This window comes from Pelobates fuscus, chromosome 9 (genome assembly GCF_036172605.1).
Source record: "Pelobates fuscus isolate aPelFus1 chromosome 9, aPelFus1.pri, whole genome shotgun sequence".
Classification (NCBI taxonomy): domain Eukaryota; kingdom Metazoa; phylum Chordata; class Amphibia; order Anura; family Pelobatidae; genus Pelobates; species Pelobates fuscus.
Genome location: NC_086325.1, coordinates 139,521,946 through 139,535,128, shown reverse-complemented (window position 1 = coordinate 139,535,128; position 13,183 = coordinate 139,521,946). Strand labels below are relative to the sequence as shown.

Genomic DNA, 13,183 nt, shown 5'->3' with positions numbered 1-13,183 from the left:
ATTCCCTTAATAACAATGAGGTACCATGTATGATATGATATACAAGTATTTACTTAACTACCGGTCCATAAGGGGTTATGCAAGGTAAGCTATTTTACTCTAACTCTAACTATACACGGATTTTGTAAATTTTCCTTATAGAGACCATTTAAAAACTGCTTTGGCTAGCTGTGGAACATCTTCCTGGCTGTTACCAGAGAGAGCAAACGTACATTTTAGCCAGCCAACAGGAGACAAAGCATTAATTTTGTCAGCAGGCAATACATAATGTCTATCTTTACAAGTGCCTGTCTTACACAGCATAATTAATAGGATTCTTAAATAAAATGACAGCGATCATTCACCTGCACAATGAGGCTTCTATTCCGGAGCCATTTATCAGAATGGACAGAATTCAATCTGGCTAGTAAAACTTATTTTAGGTGTTACTGCTGTTCGACATTGGGCTACGTAAATGTTTAGCAGGAAATGCTTCATTTCCTGCCAGTGTCAAAAAGAAAACATAAAAAGGGTAAAAAACAAAATTGAGTATTTAATGAAAAAACATTCCTAATTCTTACCTCCAAGCCAGGAGCTCCCGGTGGCCCAATCGGTCCTTCATCTCCCTATAAGATAAAGAATAATAATTGACAATTGTACTTAAGCAATACAGCGTACAGCAAAGTGTGTTTTGCTTGCACGGAGGCACAGGGACTGCAAACCCAACTACATATTTGAAATCAACGTACCATAAAACAACATACACAACTACAGAATTCTGCAAGAAGTAAAGTACAAAAAAATAAAGATGCACAAAAAATAAATTTGACATAAGCATGCTGTTTTACATTATAAGTCACTTGTATGCTTTAATTCATACTCCACCATTTTCCCTTCTCCTCTATCGGTGATCTTTTTTTAGTATAAATCATCTTAATACTTACAAGCACCTATTACTTAAACTATATTCAACAGAATTTTCTAAGGTATCAAGGGAATGCCAAACATTGCTAGTAATGGCTTCTACAAATTGTCACAGACAGATAGGGTCTTCTCAACCACCTGTAGATTAATTGCCGTCAACAGAACCAACAGTCTTAAATTGCTTGTCCATACATGATTGAAGTTGTTCTGCAATCTTGGACAGGGTAATTAATGGTATTCTATCAGTGACCACAGTTAGTGGCAGGGGAAATAAAAGTGAAGACTTGAGAACATATATTTATCCAACATTTGTACAGTAAATTCCCCCCAAAAAGCTGACCATTTGCAAGTGTGATACAAACAGAAAGCAATGTGTTTCAGAGTATCAGAACACAGATGAGACATTATTTCTGTCCGATATATCACGCCAGTCACGTGGCTTTGAGTTACAGTAACCGTTCTACAGTAGATTACTCACCTCGTGCCCGGGTTGTCCTCTGGGCCCTGGGAATCCTCTGGCTCCTGGCTTTCCCTGCAAACACGAGCAAAAAAGAATGAAGTTCTAATAAAAAAAACCAAGGCAAATCTCTAAGGATGCTTTCAAATGCAGAGAGAAGGGTTGGAACGGCAGCGCGACATCGCCACGGGAAGATGTCCAACAACAATTTCAAGGACGAGAGAATTTTGGAGAAGCCTCAATCCAAACAGGAGAGGAGCAGACTCTGCCAGTACAATCTCCAAGATTCTCGCTCTGGCTTGGAGTTTTACTAATTCATTTTTAACTGACTACTAAAAGTACAAGGTAAGGTATGACACCTACAGACATCTCACCTTTAAGCCTTCCGGTCCGTTTTGTCCTGGAGGTCCAATGTCCCCTGGAAAACCCTAAAATGAAAACAAGAAACAAACACCTGTAACGTGGATGTAGAGGATACAGCGCAGCTCCAAGATTAGCTATTTATATAGTCCTGTGCTCCAACTACAACAGCTCATGGCAAGGGCTGAAAGGCCTAGTGTCTCTAAACTGATCACTAGTTTGCATTAATCTGCAGTCACACTTTTCCCAGCCGAGAATCGCTGTGCTTGCTGAAATATGGACAGTGTACAAAATATACGACCATCTGTGCATATAAATTTAAAGCGTTTGCAAAAACAGTGAGTATGCTTCACATAATAAAACAGATTAAATTCTTAGAACGTCAGCTAGCAAAGGACTAATAAATGAATACATTAACAAACACAGTTCTTTTTGAATGGGACGAGTATATTTTCCAATACTTTGCTTTACGAAGAGAAAAAAAGTTCCAATGTTATTCTAGAGAGACCTAGATTGCTTATGAAAATGTTAATACCGGTGCTAGAAGTTGATATAACTACTGAAAACATCACACCCCAAAAAATATATGCATACACGGTTTCAATTAAATACTTCTAAATTTCATCTGAACTCAGTAACTCAAACTCACCGGTGGGTTCTAGGCCTTAGAGTGAGTTCTAGAGCTTAGGATAAAATCTTTGGAGTGCTGTAGAGTTCACCTAGAACCTATACAGTTCTATGAACCTGGCAGTAACTTGCAGCATTCAAAGTAAAGTCTGTACAAAGGTAATATGGTATTTAGAAGAGTTTGGACAGCTGCATAACTCACTGGGGGATCAACAGAGTTGAGTCTGCATTACTTGAAACAATTTCACAAACTTGCTCAAACTTAGGGCTTTGTGATTGTTATATCTGTGCATAAAAAATTATAATTTTTTAAATTAAAGTTTATATTAATTATGGGACATGCAGGTGAGAGCACACTGCATCTACTTCACCTGACTGGATGCAAGTAGAAAAATCAATAAATAGTTCCTGTGTGTCAGTGTATCAATGACTTAAGTTCACATGAATGGTTCTAAGTGCCAGTGGAGAAAACACAATGGGCATACTATATATGAAAGCAAGAAAGGTATTAAAACCACAACAAAAAAGACTTTAAGGAGGGCGTGGTTTGAGCGCTGAACGAGATGGCCGCCTAGAGAAGGAGCTCCGCACCCGAGACTCCCAATACCGCCCTGTAACCCGCTGCAACATCAACTTACCGCTATAAAAAACCCGATCCTGACTCAGCCCGAGGAGGTGCACCCCCGTACCCGCGGATGTCCAGCCGCAAAACCGGCAAACACAGCCGCAGAGAGGCGGTATCAGTAGCAGAAATGCTCACACAGAGACCAGGCTGCATCTCAGAGAGGAGACGAGAGCCCGCCCGCATGGTCGGATGCCCCCCCAGAAGCCTCCAACGCTGCCATCCTACAATCCCTGGCAGAGGTAAAGGGGTATCTAGCAGCAAAGATCGCACGCACGGCGGTAGAAGTAAAGGCCGAAATCGCTGCCATTGGGGTCCGCACCACGGCCATAGAGCAACGCATGGACCGCATAGTTACAGCGCACAATGGCTCCACAGTAGCCTCCAACGCCATGAAACAGCGAATCACAGACATGGAACTCGAGATAGAAGATATCTCTAACAGAGCGTGCCGCAATAACTTACGCGTCCGCGGCCTGAGTCTGTACCAGATGCTGAACTGGAGACTACCCTTATACACTGCCTCCGCCAAGGTCTGCCTGACATACCAGATCATCTCTGGCTAGTGGACAGAGTCCACAGAGCCCTCCGGGCCAAGGGCCCCAACAACAGCCCGCCCAGAGATGTGATCATGAAGTGGCACTATTTCCAAACAAAAGAAGCCATACTGAGGGGCGTGGCCGACTGAGAGACTGAGCGGACGTCTCTGTTTGAGGTTCCGTGCTAAGGAAAATTTAGCAGACTTTGGCTGCCACAAAACAGAGACCTAACGGATCATAAATCTCACTCCCCACCTTGGGAAGATATGGGGCGAAAAAATAAAAAGGTTCAACGCCCGGAGGTACGTCGCCTACCCGATATCCGTCTCTCCTTTGAAAGGCCGGTGCCGCGACCGCCAACAAAGATGGCGCCGGAAGCCACTTCGGAACAGGAGATGTCGGACGACTCTCCCGAGGAGGAAGAACCCCTCACACCACAGTCGGGCAGGGAGTCCAACTCATCTGAGTCAGACGAGGACTCAGCCCCCGCCACGAAAAGGGGACATAAAGAAACTCCTGCTGGACCTCAGAAAGGTATGGAAAAAAGACCTGCAAGAGGTACAGGCAGAGGTGGGGATAGTGCACAATAAAGTCAGAGCTATGGAGGCAAACGAAACGACCAGGGACAGTCAGTTGCAGGAGACCAGGTCACAAATGGAGGGACTGGTCTCGCAGGTGCAGAGGTTGAACCGTACAGTAACAATGCTGGAAACGCGCCACAGGCGAAGAAATATACGTCTCAGGGGAATCCCAGAGGAGATTGCCACAGAGAAGCTGCTACAATACACACAATGCCTCAGACACGCTAGGCATCAGAGAGGGGTATACCCTACCACTAATCACTTCGGCGTTCAGAGTCAGGAAATCCCCAGCAGCACCAGAGGGAACCACCAGAGATGTCATCGCGGTAACGCGTGATGTAGCGATCAGGAACGCAATCATGACCCTCTCTAGAACACAAGGGAACATAACCTTTGAGGGAAGCAAAGTGGCAGTTTATGGCGACATCCCGTTCCCTGTGCTAGTGGAAAAACGTAAACTAGTACCGGTAGCAAAGAAACTAAGAGACTGCTCCATAAAATATCGCTGGGGAGTTGAAGGGACCCTGGAGGTAACGATCGGTGATACGATCCATATATTGACATCGGCAGATGACCCCGAAGAGCTATACAAACACTTAGACATGCATCCTCAAACTCTGACAAGCACACCCTCCAAGCAACACCGAACCGGCGGAAAAGCGACCGACACCAACACGGCACAGAGGCTGACCAGGCCACTAGGGGGGAATACCCCCCGGCGTTGATCCAGGGACTACATCTCGCACCCCCATTCCCAAGCAGGGTCTCACCCAGCCCCAGAGTCAGAGACTAGTACGAACCAGGGCCAGGTTGAAACTCGGTCTATCAGGGACTAACAGCCAAAGTTAGAGCACTATAGCGATACCCCTCACTATATGCCATTTGACAGTAGTAGTTAAGAGTACACAAAGGCTCATTATTGTATAAACACTGTTATAGTTTATGCCTGCTTTACTTATGTTAACTATACATGAACTGTAAAAGTTATGCTTTATTCATGATAACTCAATAAAAAATATAAATTGAAAAAGAAGCCATACTGAAACGCAACAGAACGCAAATATACAAATGGAACAAAGTAGAGCTGCAGCTATACCAGGACATAGCGCCGGCCACGTTACAGCGAAGGCGAGAATGGAAACCGATCACAGACCTCCTCAGAGCAAAGGGAATCCGGTTCGCATGGGGATATCCATTTAAGATAATTGCATTTCATGGCGCGAAGCCCGCCGTCCTCCTACCCTCTATGGACGTACATGCATTCCTGAAGAGCGTTGACATCACGGCTCCTGCGGACCTCCACATCCCCACAAGCAACATGGAGAGACTAACCCTGCTACCAGAAGCGTGGGGAGCTGGCGGCTCCCGCCACCCCAGCACAGGGGACTCCAGATGAGAAGGACAAAATGGGGATACATGAAACACACAAGCTTCAGCTGATAACCCTAAGTTTTACATTGTCATATTGTTATTGCACTTAAGATAGCTCATTATGTTCGGGACACAAGATAGTAAGGGTGTAATTTGTACTTTGTTACTGCGGGCGGGGGGGGGGAGACGAGCTGTGCCTCAGGGGCCCTGGCTACCCATATAAGCACCAGCCCACCTAACGTACGGACAGGGGGTTATATGGGATCCCCTATGGCCCAAACACGTGGCAATAAGCCACCAGCATAGGGGGACGCCCACTGGCCTGCTTGCCATACCAGCGCAGGGAGCGGCCTGGGCGCCCACCCTGCGGGGGGCAAACTAGTCACAATTGCCTAACCACAGCCCTTGGACAGCGGAGTCTCACGGACATGATATGGGAGAACCAGCACAAGCATACCCCAAAAAAAAAAAATTATTGAAAAAACATATATAGATATATATAAAAAAAAATAAAATAAAAAAAATAATAATAAATAAATAAATAATAATAATAAAAAATAAAAAAATAACAACAAGCATACATAACACCAACCACCTAAAAACTCTATACTAAAACCTCGAATGATAACGAAAGGCCCTATGCCTACCCCGGTCCTACCCTGCCCACCAACTACAGCATGTTAACCCTACTATCTAAGGTTGTATTTGATATAAATGGGAGCCTCGTCAGGGTGCTGGGCGGCTGGGCCTCCACCCCGCCTGAGGCGAATCCCTCAGCGCGGTGGATGCACACCCCCATAGCTCCTGGCGACTGGTAAGACCCGGAATTGTTATATTATTATATTGTTACAGTATCGCAATTATACATTGTTATACCGACCCACCACTTGGGGGGTTGTATTTTAGAATTGTGAACGGGAAACGCACAGATCAAGACTAAATTGTATATTGCTTTCTCTTAGGTAGCAGACAACCTATCGTCTACTACCCCTTCTCTTCATCTTTTTTCTTCCTACTACTCTCTTGCTTTCCTCTTTCTCCCCCCCCCCCCCTTCCCCCACCATCTCCCCTGCGGAGGAGCTACAACACCTGAAAAGACAAAGATAACACGGACACAGACGGACGAGCCTCGGACCTACAGTAAGCAACCAGGCACAGAGTGAGTACACTTTTACGACACACACTGACAAAAAATGGACCTCAAACTGACCTCACTAAATGTTAACGGACTTAACGCTCCTAACAAACGCAGGCTACTTCTCAGGGAACTACGCAGACAACAAGCAGACATCGCATTCATACAGGAATCCCAAGGGGGATACTCGACCTCAATGCCACACCCTGTCCCGCTTCTGAACGTAGTGGAAGCACACGCCTCCCCCGTTCGCATAACAGGGGAGCGCAAGATAAACTCCTACACCAGTTTATCCAGAGCACAGGCCTGCTGGATCCCTGGAGACTCCAGCACCCAGGAGAACGGGATTACACGTTCTTTTCCGCGGCACATACCACTTATTCACGCATAGACCTGTTCCTCACAAACAAACTCGGTATGCATTGGCTCAAGACCACCGAGATTAACCCCATATCATGGTCTGAACATGCAGACATTGCTCTTACTCTAAAAACCCCAAGCAACCACACCCCCTGGAAATGGAGACTGAATGCCTCCCTCCTCCGGGATCCACACATCAAAGAGGACCTCCAAAAAGAAATAGACCTCTACTTCCAAACCAACGACACCCCTGATATATCCCCAACCACCCTCTGGGCGGCCCATAAAACAGTAATCCGAGGTCTCCTAATAAAGATAGCGACACGACAAAAACAAAAAAAACACAAGAGGTTAGTAGACCTGCAAACTCAACTACACAAGCTAGACTTACAACATAAGCAAACGGCCACCCCGGCCACGACTAGAGCATTGACAAACACAAGAAGATCTCTCAGAGAACTCATGACAGATGACGTTGCTAAAGACCTCCTCAGGACTAAAAGACTTTTCTATGAAAAGTCTAACAAAATGGACACCCTCCTTGTGAGAGCCCTTAGACCCAGAACCGCCAACACCTTAATAACAGCTATAAGAAACAAACATGGACAGGTCCTCACAACCCCTAAAGAGATAAATGAGGAATTCACAAACTATTTCGAGTCCGTATATAACCACTCCCCCACACTAGCAGGAGATAATGCAACATACGCAGCAACGGTGACATCCTTCCTCGCTGAAACCCAGCTCCCACAGATGGGGGCCGACCTAGTGGCACCCCTGGGAGAGCCCATAGACGCGGAAGAGGTAGATAGAGCAATCGCAGAGCTCAAGGGGAACAAAGCCCCGGGCCCCGATGGCTTTGACGACGCCTACTACAGGGCCTTCAAGGACAAATTAACACCCTACTTAACCAAGATGTACACACAGTGGACTGGGGGGGCGGCCCCCAACCCAGACATGGCGACCGCGAATATAACACTCCTCCCCAAGCCAGGGAGGGATGCCACACAAGTCACCAACTATCGTCCCATCTCCCTCATAAACTATGACATGAAAGTCTATGCCATGGTGCTTGCAAACAGATTAAACCCCCTCCTTACCAAATGCATACACGCTGATCAGGTGGGCTTCGTCCCCACCAGACAGCTCTATGAAAACACGAGGAGGGCCACCGACCTCATGTGGTGGGCCGGGAGGACTCGAACGCCTTCTCTGATCCTCTCCCTGGATGCGGAGAAGGCGTTCGACAGAATCCAGTGGCACTACATGTTCGCGGTCTTGCGTAAACTACAACTACCAGACCTTTTCATAACGGCTGTGAAGGCCCTGTACTTCAACACCAGAGCGCAAACCCTTATCCAAGGCGCTACAGCACGCCCATTTACTTTGACGAACGGAACACGCCAGGGTTGTCCCCTCTCGCCCCTCCTATTTATAATAGCCCTTGAACCACTACTACAACGCATAAGAGCCCACCCCCACATAACGGGCATGACAATAGCGCAGACAGACTTTGTGGTCTCTGCTTACGCGGATGATATATTGCTCACCCTCACCGACCCAACACACTCAGTACCTAACCTCATCACCCTCCTGGAAGAGTACCGAATGGTCTCCGGCTATAAGATCTGGACAAGTCAGTGGGCATGCCACTGGGTCTGACAGAGACGGAAGTGACTCGGCTGCAACAAGCCACGAACCTACACATAAGCTCCCGACCAATCAAGTACCTAGGTGTAAAACTAACCGCCGACCCCAACGACCTCTACGCGGAAAACCATCAGAGACTTATGACCACCCTAATAAAAGACCTTGATAAATGGCATGAAAAACCCATCTCTTGGATAGGGAGGCTCCATAGCGTTAAGATGAACCTTCTCCCTCGCCTCCTGTTCCTTTTCCAAGCACTACCAGTCAAAGTAACTAAGGGAGATCTCAAAACACTACAAACATCCATAGACAACTTTATCTGGGCGCACAAGAGGCACAGGATAGACAGACAGACATTGTATACTCCGAAGAGCAAGGGGGGATTGGGGCTCCCAAACCTCTACCTCTACTACCTTTCAGCACAGCTTGCACAAATCATCGAATGGCATTCACCACCAGACGCCCATAGATGGGTCGACTTAGAGACCCTGCTAATGAGCTCCGACCTCCCGCAGTTCTGGATCTAGATACCACGACCCGACAGACCAGAACTTCGAACGAGTTGCCCAGCCATCCTGAACTCAATCAGGATCTGAGACTTAACAGCACATAAATATGCCCTAACACACCAAGTGTCACCATTAACCCCATACCTCCGTAATAAAGCATTCCCGCCAGGACTAGTGGCGAGGGATTTCCGCAACATTGAAAATACGGACATACAGCGTTATCACCAACTTTACCAGGGGAACCACATCAAAACATTTGACGACCTCAAAGCATTAGCCCCACTGACCACAAAAGACTACTTTCGCTATATGCAACTGCGTGACTTTGCGGGACAATCGCAGATACGCACAGCAGCTCAGGCCAAATTCACCTTCTACGAAACATTGTGCACAACCGGGGGACCACGTACCGGCCTCATCACCCTCCTCTACACACAGTTAAGCGCACCAACAAAAAACACACAGACACCCACATATGTGGCACAATGGGAGGCAGATCTACAACATCCCCTTGAGAGCGGGGAATGGCAGGACGTGTGGGAGGCGGCAGAAAAGGCATCCATTTGCGTCCTACACCAGGAACAATGCTACAAAACCCTGATGAGGTGGTACACCACCCCAGTCAAACTCTGCAGAATGGGTAAAACAACCACAGACATATGCTGGAGGGGATGCGGGGACAAGGGGACATACTTCCACATGTGGTGGACATGCCCAAAAGCGAGCGCCTTCTGGAGCGAGATAGCCAAACTACAAACAGAAGTACTACACAAACACATACAACCGGACCCCGGTGCGTTCTTAATTGCGAAACCACTAGATGCTCTGACACACAGGGAACAAAAACTCTTCAATAAAATAAACTTGGCTGCCAGACGAGCCATGGCACAGACGTGGTTGCACGCCGACTTACCCCCAATGGACAGAGTTACTAGCAACATAACAGAAGCGCACATCATGGACAAACTCACAGCTCAACTCAGAGACACGTACCCCTCCTTTCTCAAAACATGGGAACCCTGGGAAGACTATACCGACCATTAGACGACACAACACCGACTCGCACACACATGCAAGAGCATTACACGCATTTACAGACGGATAGCTAAGACTCCAACTGCAAAGAGTAAGTCCGTCCCGCTCCTCCTCCTCCTCATGATTCTCCCCATCCCCAACCTCTCTTTCTTTCTCTCTCCTTGTCTTTCACTACCTCATACTGCTTTTCACCTCTACAAAAATAAAGGAAAACTCATGCCTCAACCTCAGCACTCTCGATCGAGGCATTGGTACTAAAAGTACAAACTACGGATAGGGAACGACACTAGTACACTACGATGAGATACAATGGCCAGGTACTGGCGAAAGCACCACCAACAGCAACCAGAAGAACTGAATGTGTATATCCTGGGGGGTGCCTCTGGTGGGTGTCGGGGTGGGAACGAGTGGCCGGCTGTGCGTGGCCGTCTTGGCGGCTGTGCATGGCCTTCTTTGATGTCTCTGTGTGGCAGCCTGGATGTCCACGCATGGAGGCTGTGGCTCTGGTACACAAACATAATGATACCTGTATATAACCATTGTGACGGCTTTCTGTAACCACCCTAGTGAATGTAAATAGACAGCTTACAATGAATATGTGACCATCTTGGCATCCCTGTGTGGCCGCCCCTCTGTGTATATGTAACCGACTTATAGAATGTGCATGGCTAACTCGGCATCTCTACTAGACCTTCTCAGAGACTAAGCAAAATCGATTGAATATGTTTCCCTATGTATATGTCAACATGAGCAATGTGCTCACTTTTGTACCCAGTATGTGCATGACCTGACAAATAAAGAATTAAAAAAAAAAAAGACTTTAAGATGATATTCTCAGAGTTTACAGGGTGCATGTATTACATTCCCAACGAATGGATCCTTGCGAGTAGACTGACTGTAATAGAGAGGTAATGAATGGATCCTTGCGAGTAGACTGACTGTAATAGAGAGGCAAAGAATGGATCCTTGCGAGTAGACTGACTGTAATAGAGAGGCAAAGAATGGATCATTACGAGTAGACTGACTGTAATAGAGAGGCAAAGAATGGATCATTACGAGTAGACTGACTGTAATAGAGAGGTAATGAATGGATCATTACAAGTAGACTGACTGTAATAGAGAGGCAAAGAATGGATCATTACGAGTAGACTGACTGTAATAGAGAGGTAATGAATGGATCATTACGAGTAGACTGACTGTAATAGAGAGGCAATGAATGGATCATTACGAGTAGACTGACTGTAATAGAGAGGCAATGATGGATCATTACGAGTAGACTGACTTAATAGAGAGGCAATGAATGGATCATTACGAGTAGACTGACTGTAATAGAGAGGCAAAGAATGGATCATTACGAGTAGACCGACTGTAATAGAGAGGCAATGAATGGATCATTAAGAGTAGACTGACTGTAATAGAGAGGCAATGAATGGATCCTTGCGAGTAGACTGAGTGTAATAGAGAGGCAATGAATGGATCATTACGAGTAGACTGACTGTAATAGAGAGGCAATGAATGGATCATTACGAGTAGACTGACTGTAATAGAGAGGCAAAGAATGGATCATTATGAGTAGACTGACTGTAATAGAGAGGCAATGAATGGATCCTTGCGAGTAGACTGAGTGTAATAGAGAGGTAATGAATGGATCATTATGAGTAGACTGACTGTAATAGAGAGGCAAAGAATGGATCATTACGAGTAGACTGACTGTAATAGAGAGGCAATGAATGGATCATTGCGAGTAGACTGACTGTAATAGAGAGGCAATGAATGGATCATTGCGAGTAGACTGACTGTAATAGAGAGGCAAAGAATGGATCGTTACGAGTAGACTGACTGTAATAGAGAGGCAATGAATGGATCATTACGAGTAGACTGACTGTAATAGAGAGGCAATGAATGGATCATTACGAGTAGACTGACTGTAATAGAGAGGCAATGAATGGATCATTACGAGTAGACTGACTGTAATAGAGAGGCAATGAATGGACCATTACGAGTAGACTGACTGTAATAGAGAGGCAAAGAATGGATCATTACGAGTAGACTGACTGTAATACAGAGGCAATGAATGGATCATTACGAGTAGACTGACTGTAATAGAGAGGTAATGAATGGATCATTACGAGTAGACTGACTGTAATAGAGAGGCAAAGAATGGATCATTACGAGAAGACTGACTGTAATAGAGAGGCAATGAATGGATCATTTCGAGTAGACTGACTGTAATAGAGAGGCAAAGAATGGATCATTACGAGTAGACTGACTGTAATAGAGAGGCAACGAATGGATCATTACGAGTAGACTGACTGTAATAGAGAGGCAATGAATGGATCATTACGAGTAGACTGACTGTAATAGAGAGGCAATGAATGGATCATTACGAGTAGACGTACTGTAATAGAGAGGTAATGAATGGATCATTACGAGTAGACTGACTGTAATAGAGAGGCAAAGAATGGATCATTACGAGTAGACTGACTGTAATACAGAGGCAATGAATGGATCATTACGAGTAGACTGACTGTAATAGAGAGGTAATGAATGGATCATTACGTGTAGACTGACTGTAATAGAGAGGCAAAGAATGGATCATTACGAGAAGACTGACTGTAATAGAGAGGCAATGAATGGATCATTTCGAGTAGACTGACTGTAATAGAGAGGCAAAGAATGGATCATTACGAGTAGACTGACTGTAATAGAGAGGCAATGAATGGATCATTTCGAGTAGACTGACTGTAATAGAGAGGCAAAGAATGGATCATTACGAGTAGACTGACTGTAATAGAGAGGCAACGAATGGATCATTACGAGTAGACTGACTGTAATAGAGAGGCAATGAATGGATCATTACGAGTAGACTGACTGTAATAGAGAGGCAATGAATGGATCATTACGAGTAGACTGACTGTAATAGAGAGGCAATGAATGGATCATTACGAGTAGACTGACTGTAATAGAGAGGCAATGAATGGATCATTTCGAGTAGACTGACTGTAATAGAGAGGCAAAGAATGGATCATTACGA

At 45.7% G+C, this 13,183-nt stretch overlaps 1 protein-coding gene across 2 annotated transcripts in view; it reads right to left on the bottom strand.

The window, feature by feature from the left end:
• The window catches only part of COL27A1 (collagen type XXVII alpha 1 chain), a 290,091-nt gene that overhangs the window by 134,126 nt on the left and 142,782 nt on the right, over nucleotides 1-13,183 (bottom strand). For both annotated transcript variants that reach the window (XM_063432553.1, XM_063432552.1), the window contains exons 20-22: nucleotides 1,735-1,788; nucleotides 1,382-1,435; nucleotides 561-605 (exon numbers count right to left, since the gene is read on the bottom strand). In XM_063432553.1, the coding sequence (XP_063288623.1) occupies nucleotides 561-605; nucleotides 1,382-1,435; nucleotides 1,735-1,788 (153 nt within the window). The remainder of the gene's footprint in view (nucleotides 1-560; nucleotides 606-1,381; nucleotides 1,436-1,734; nucleotides 1,789-13,183) is intronic.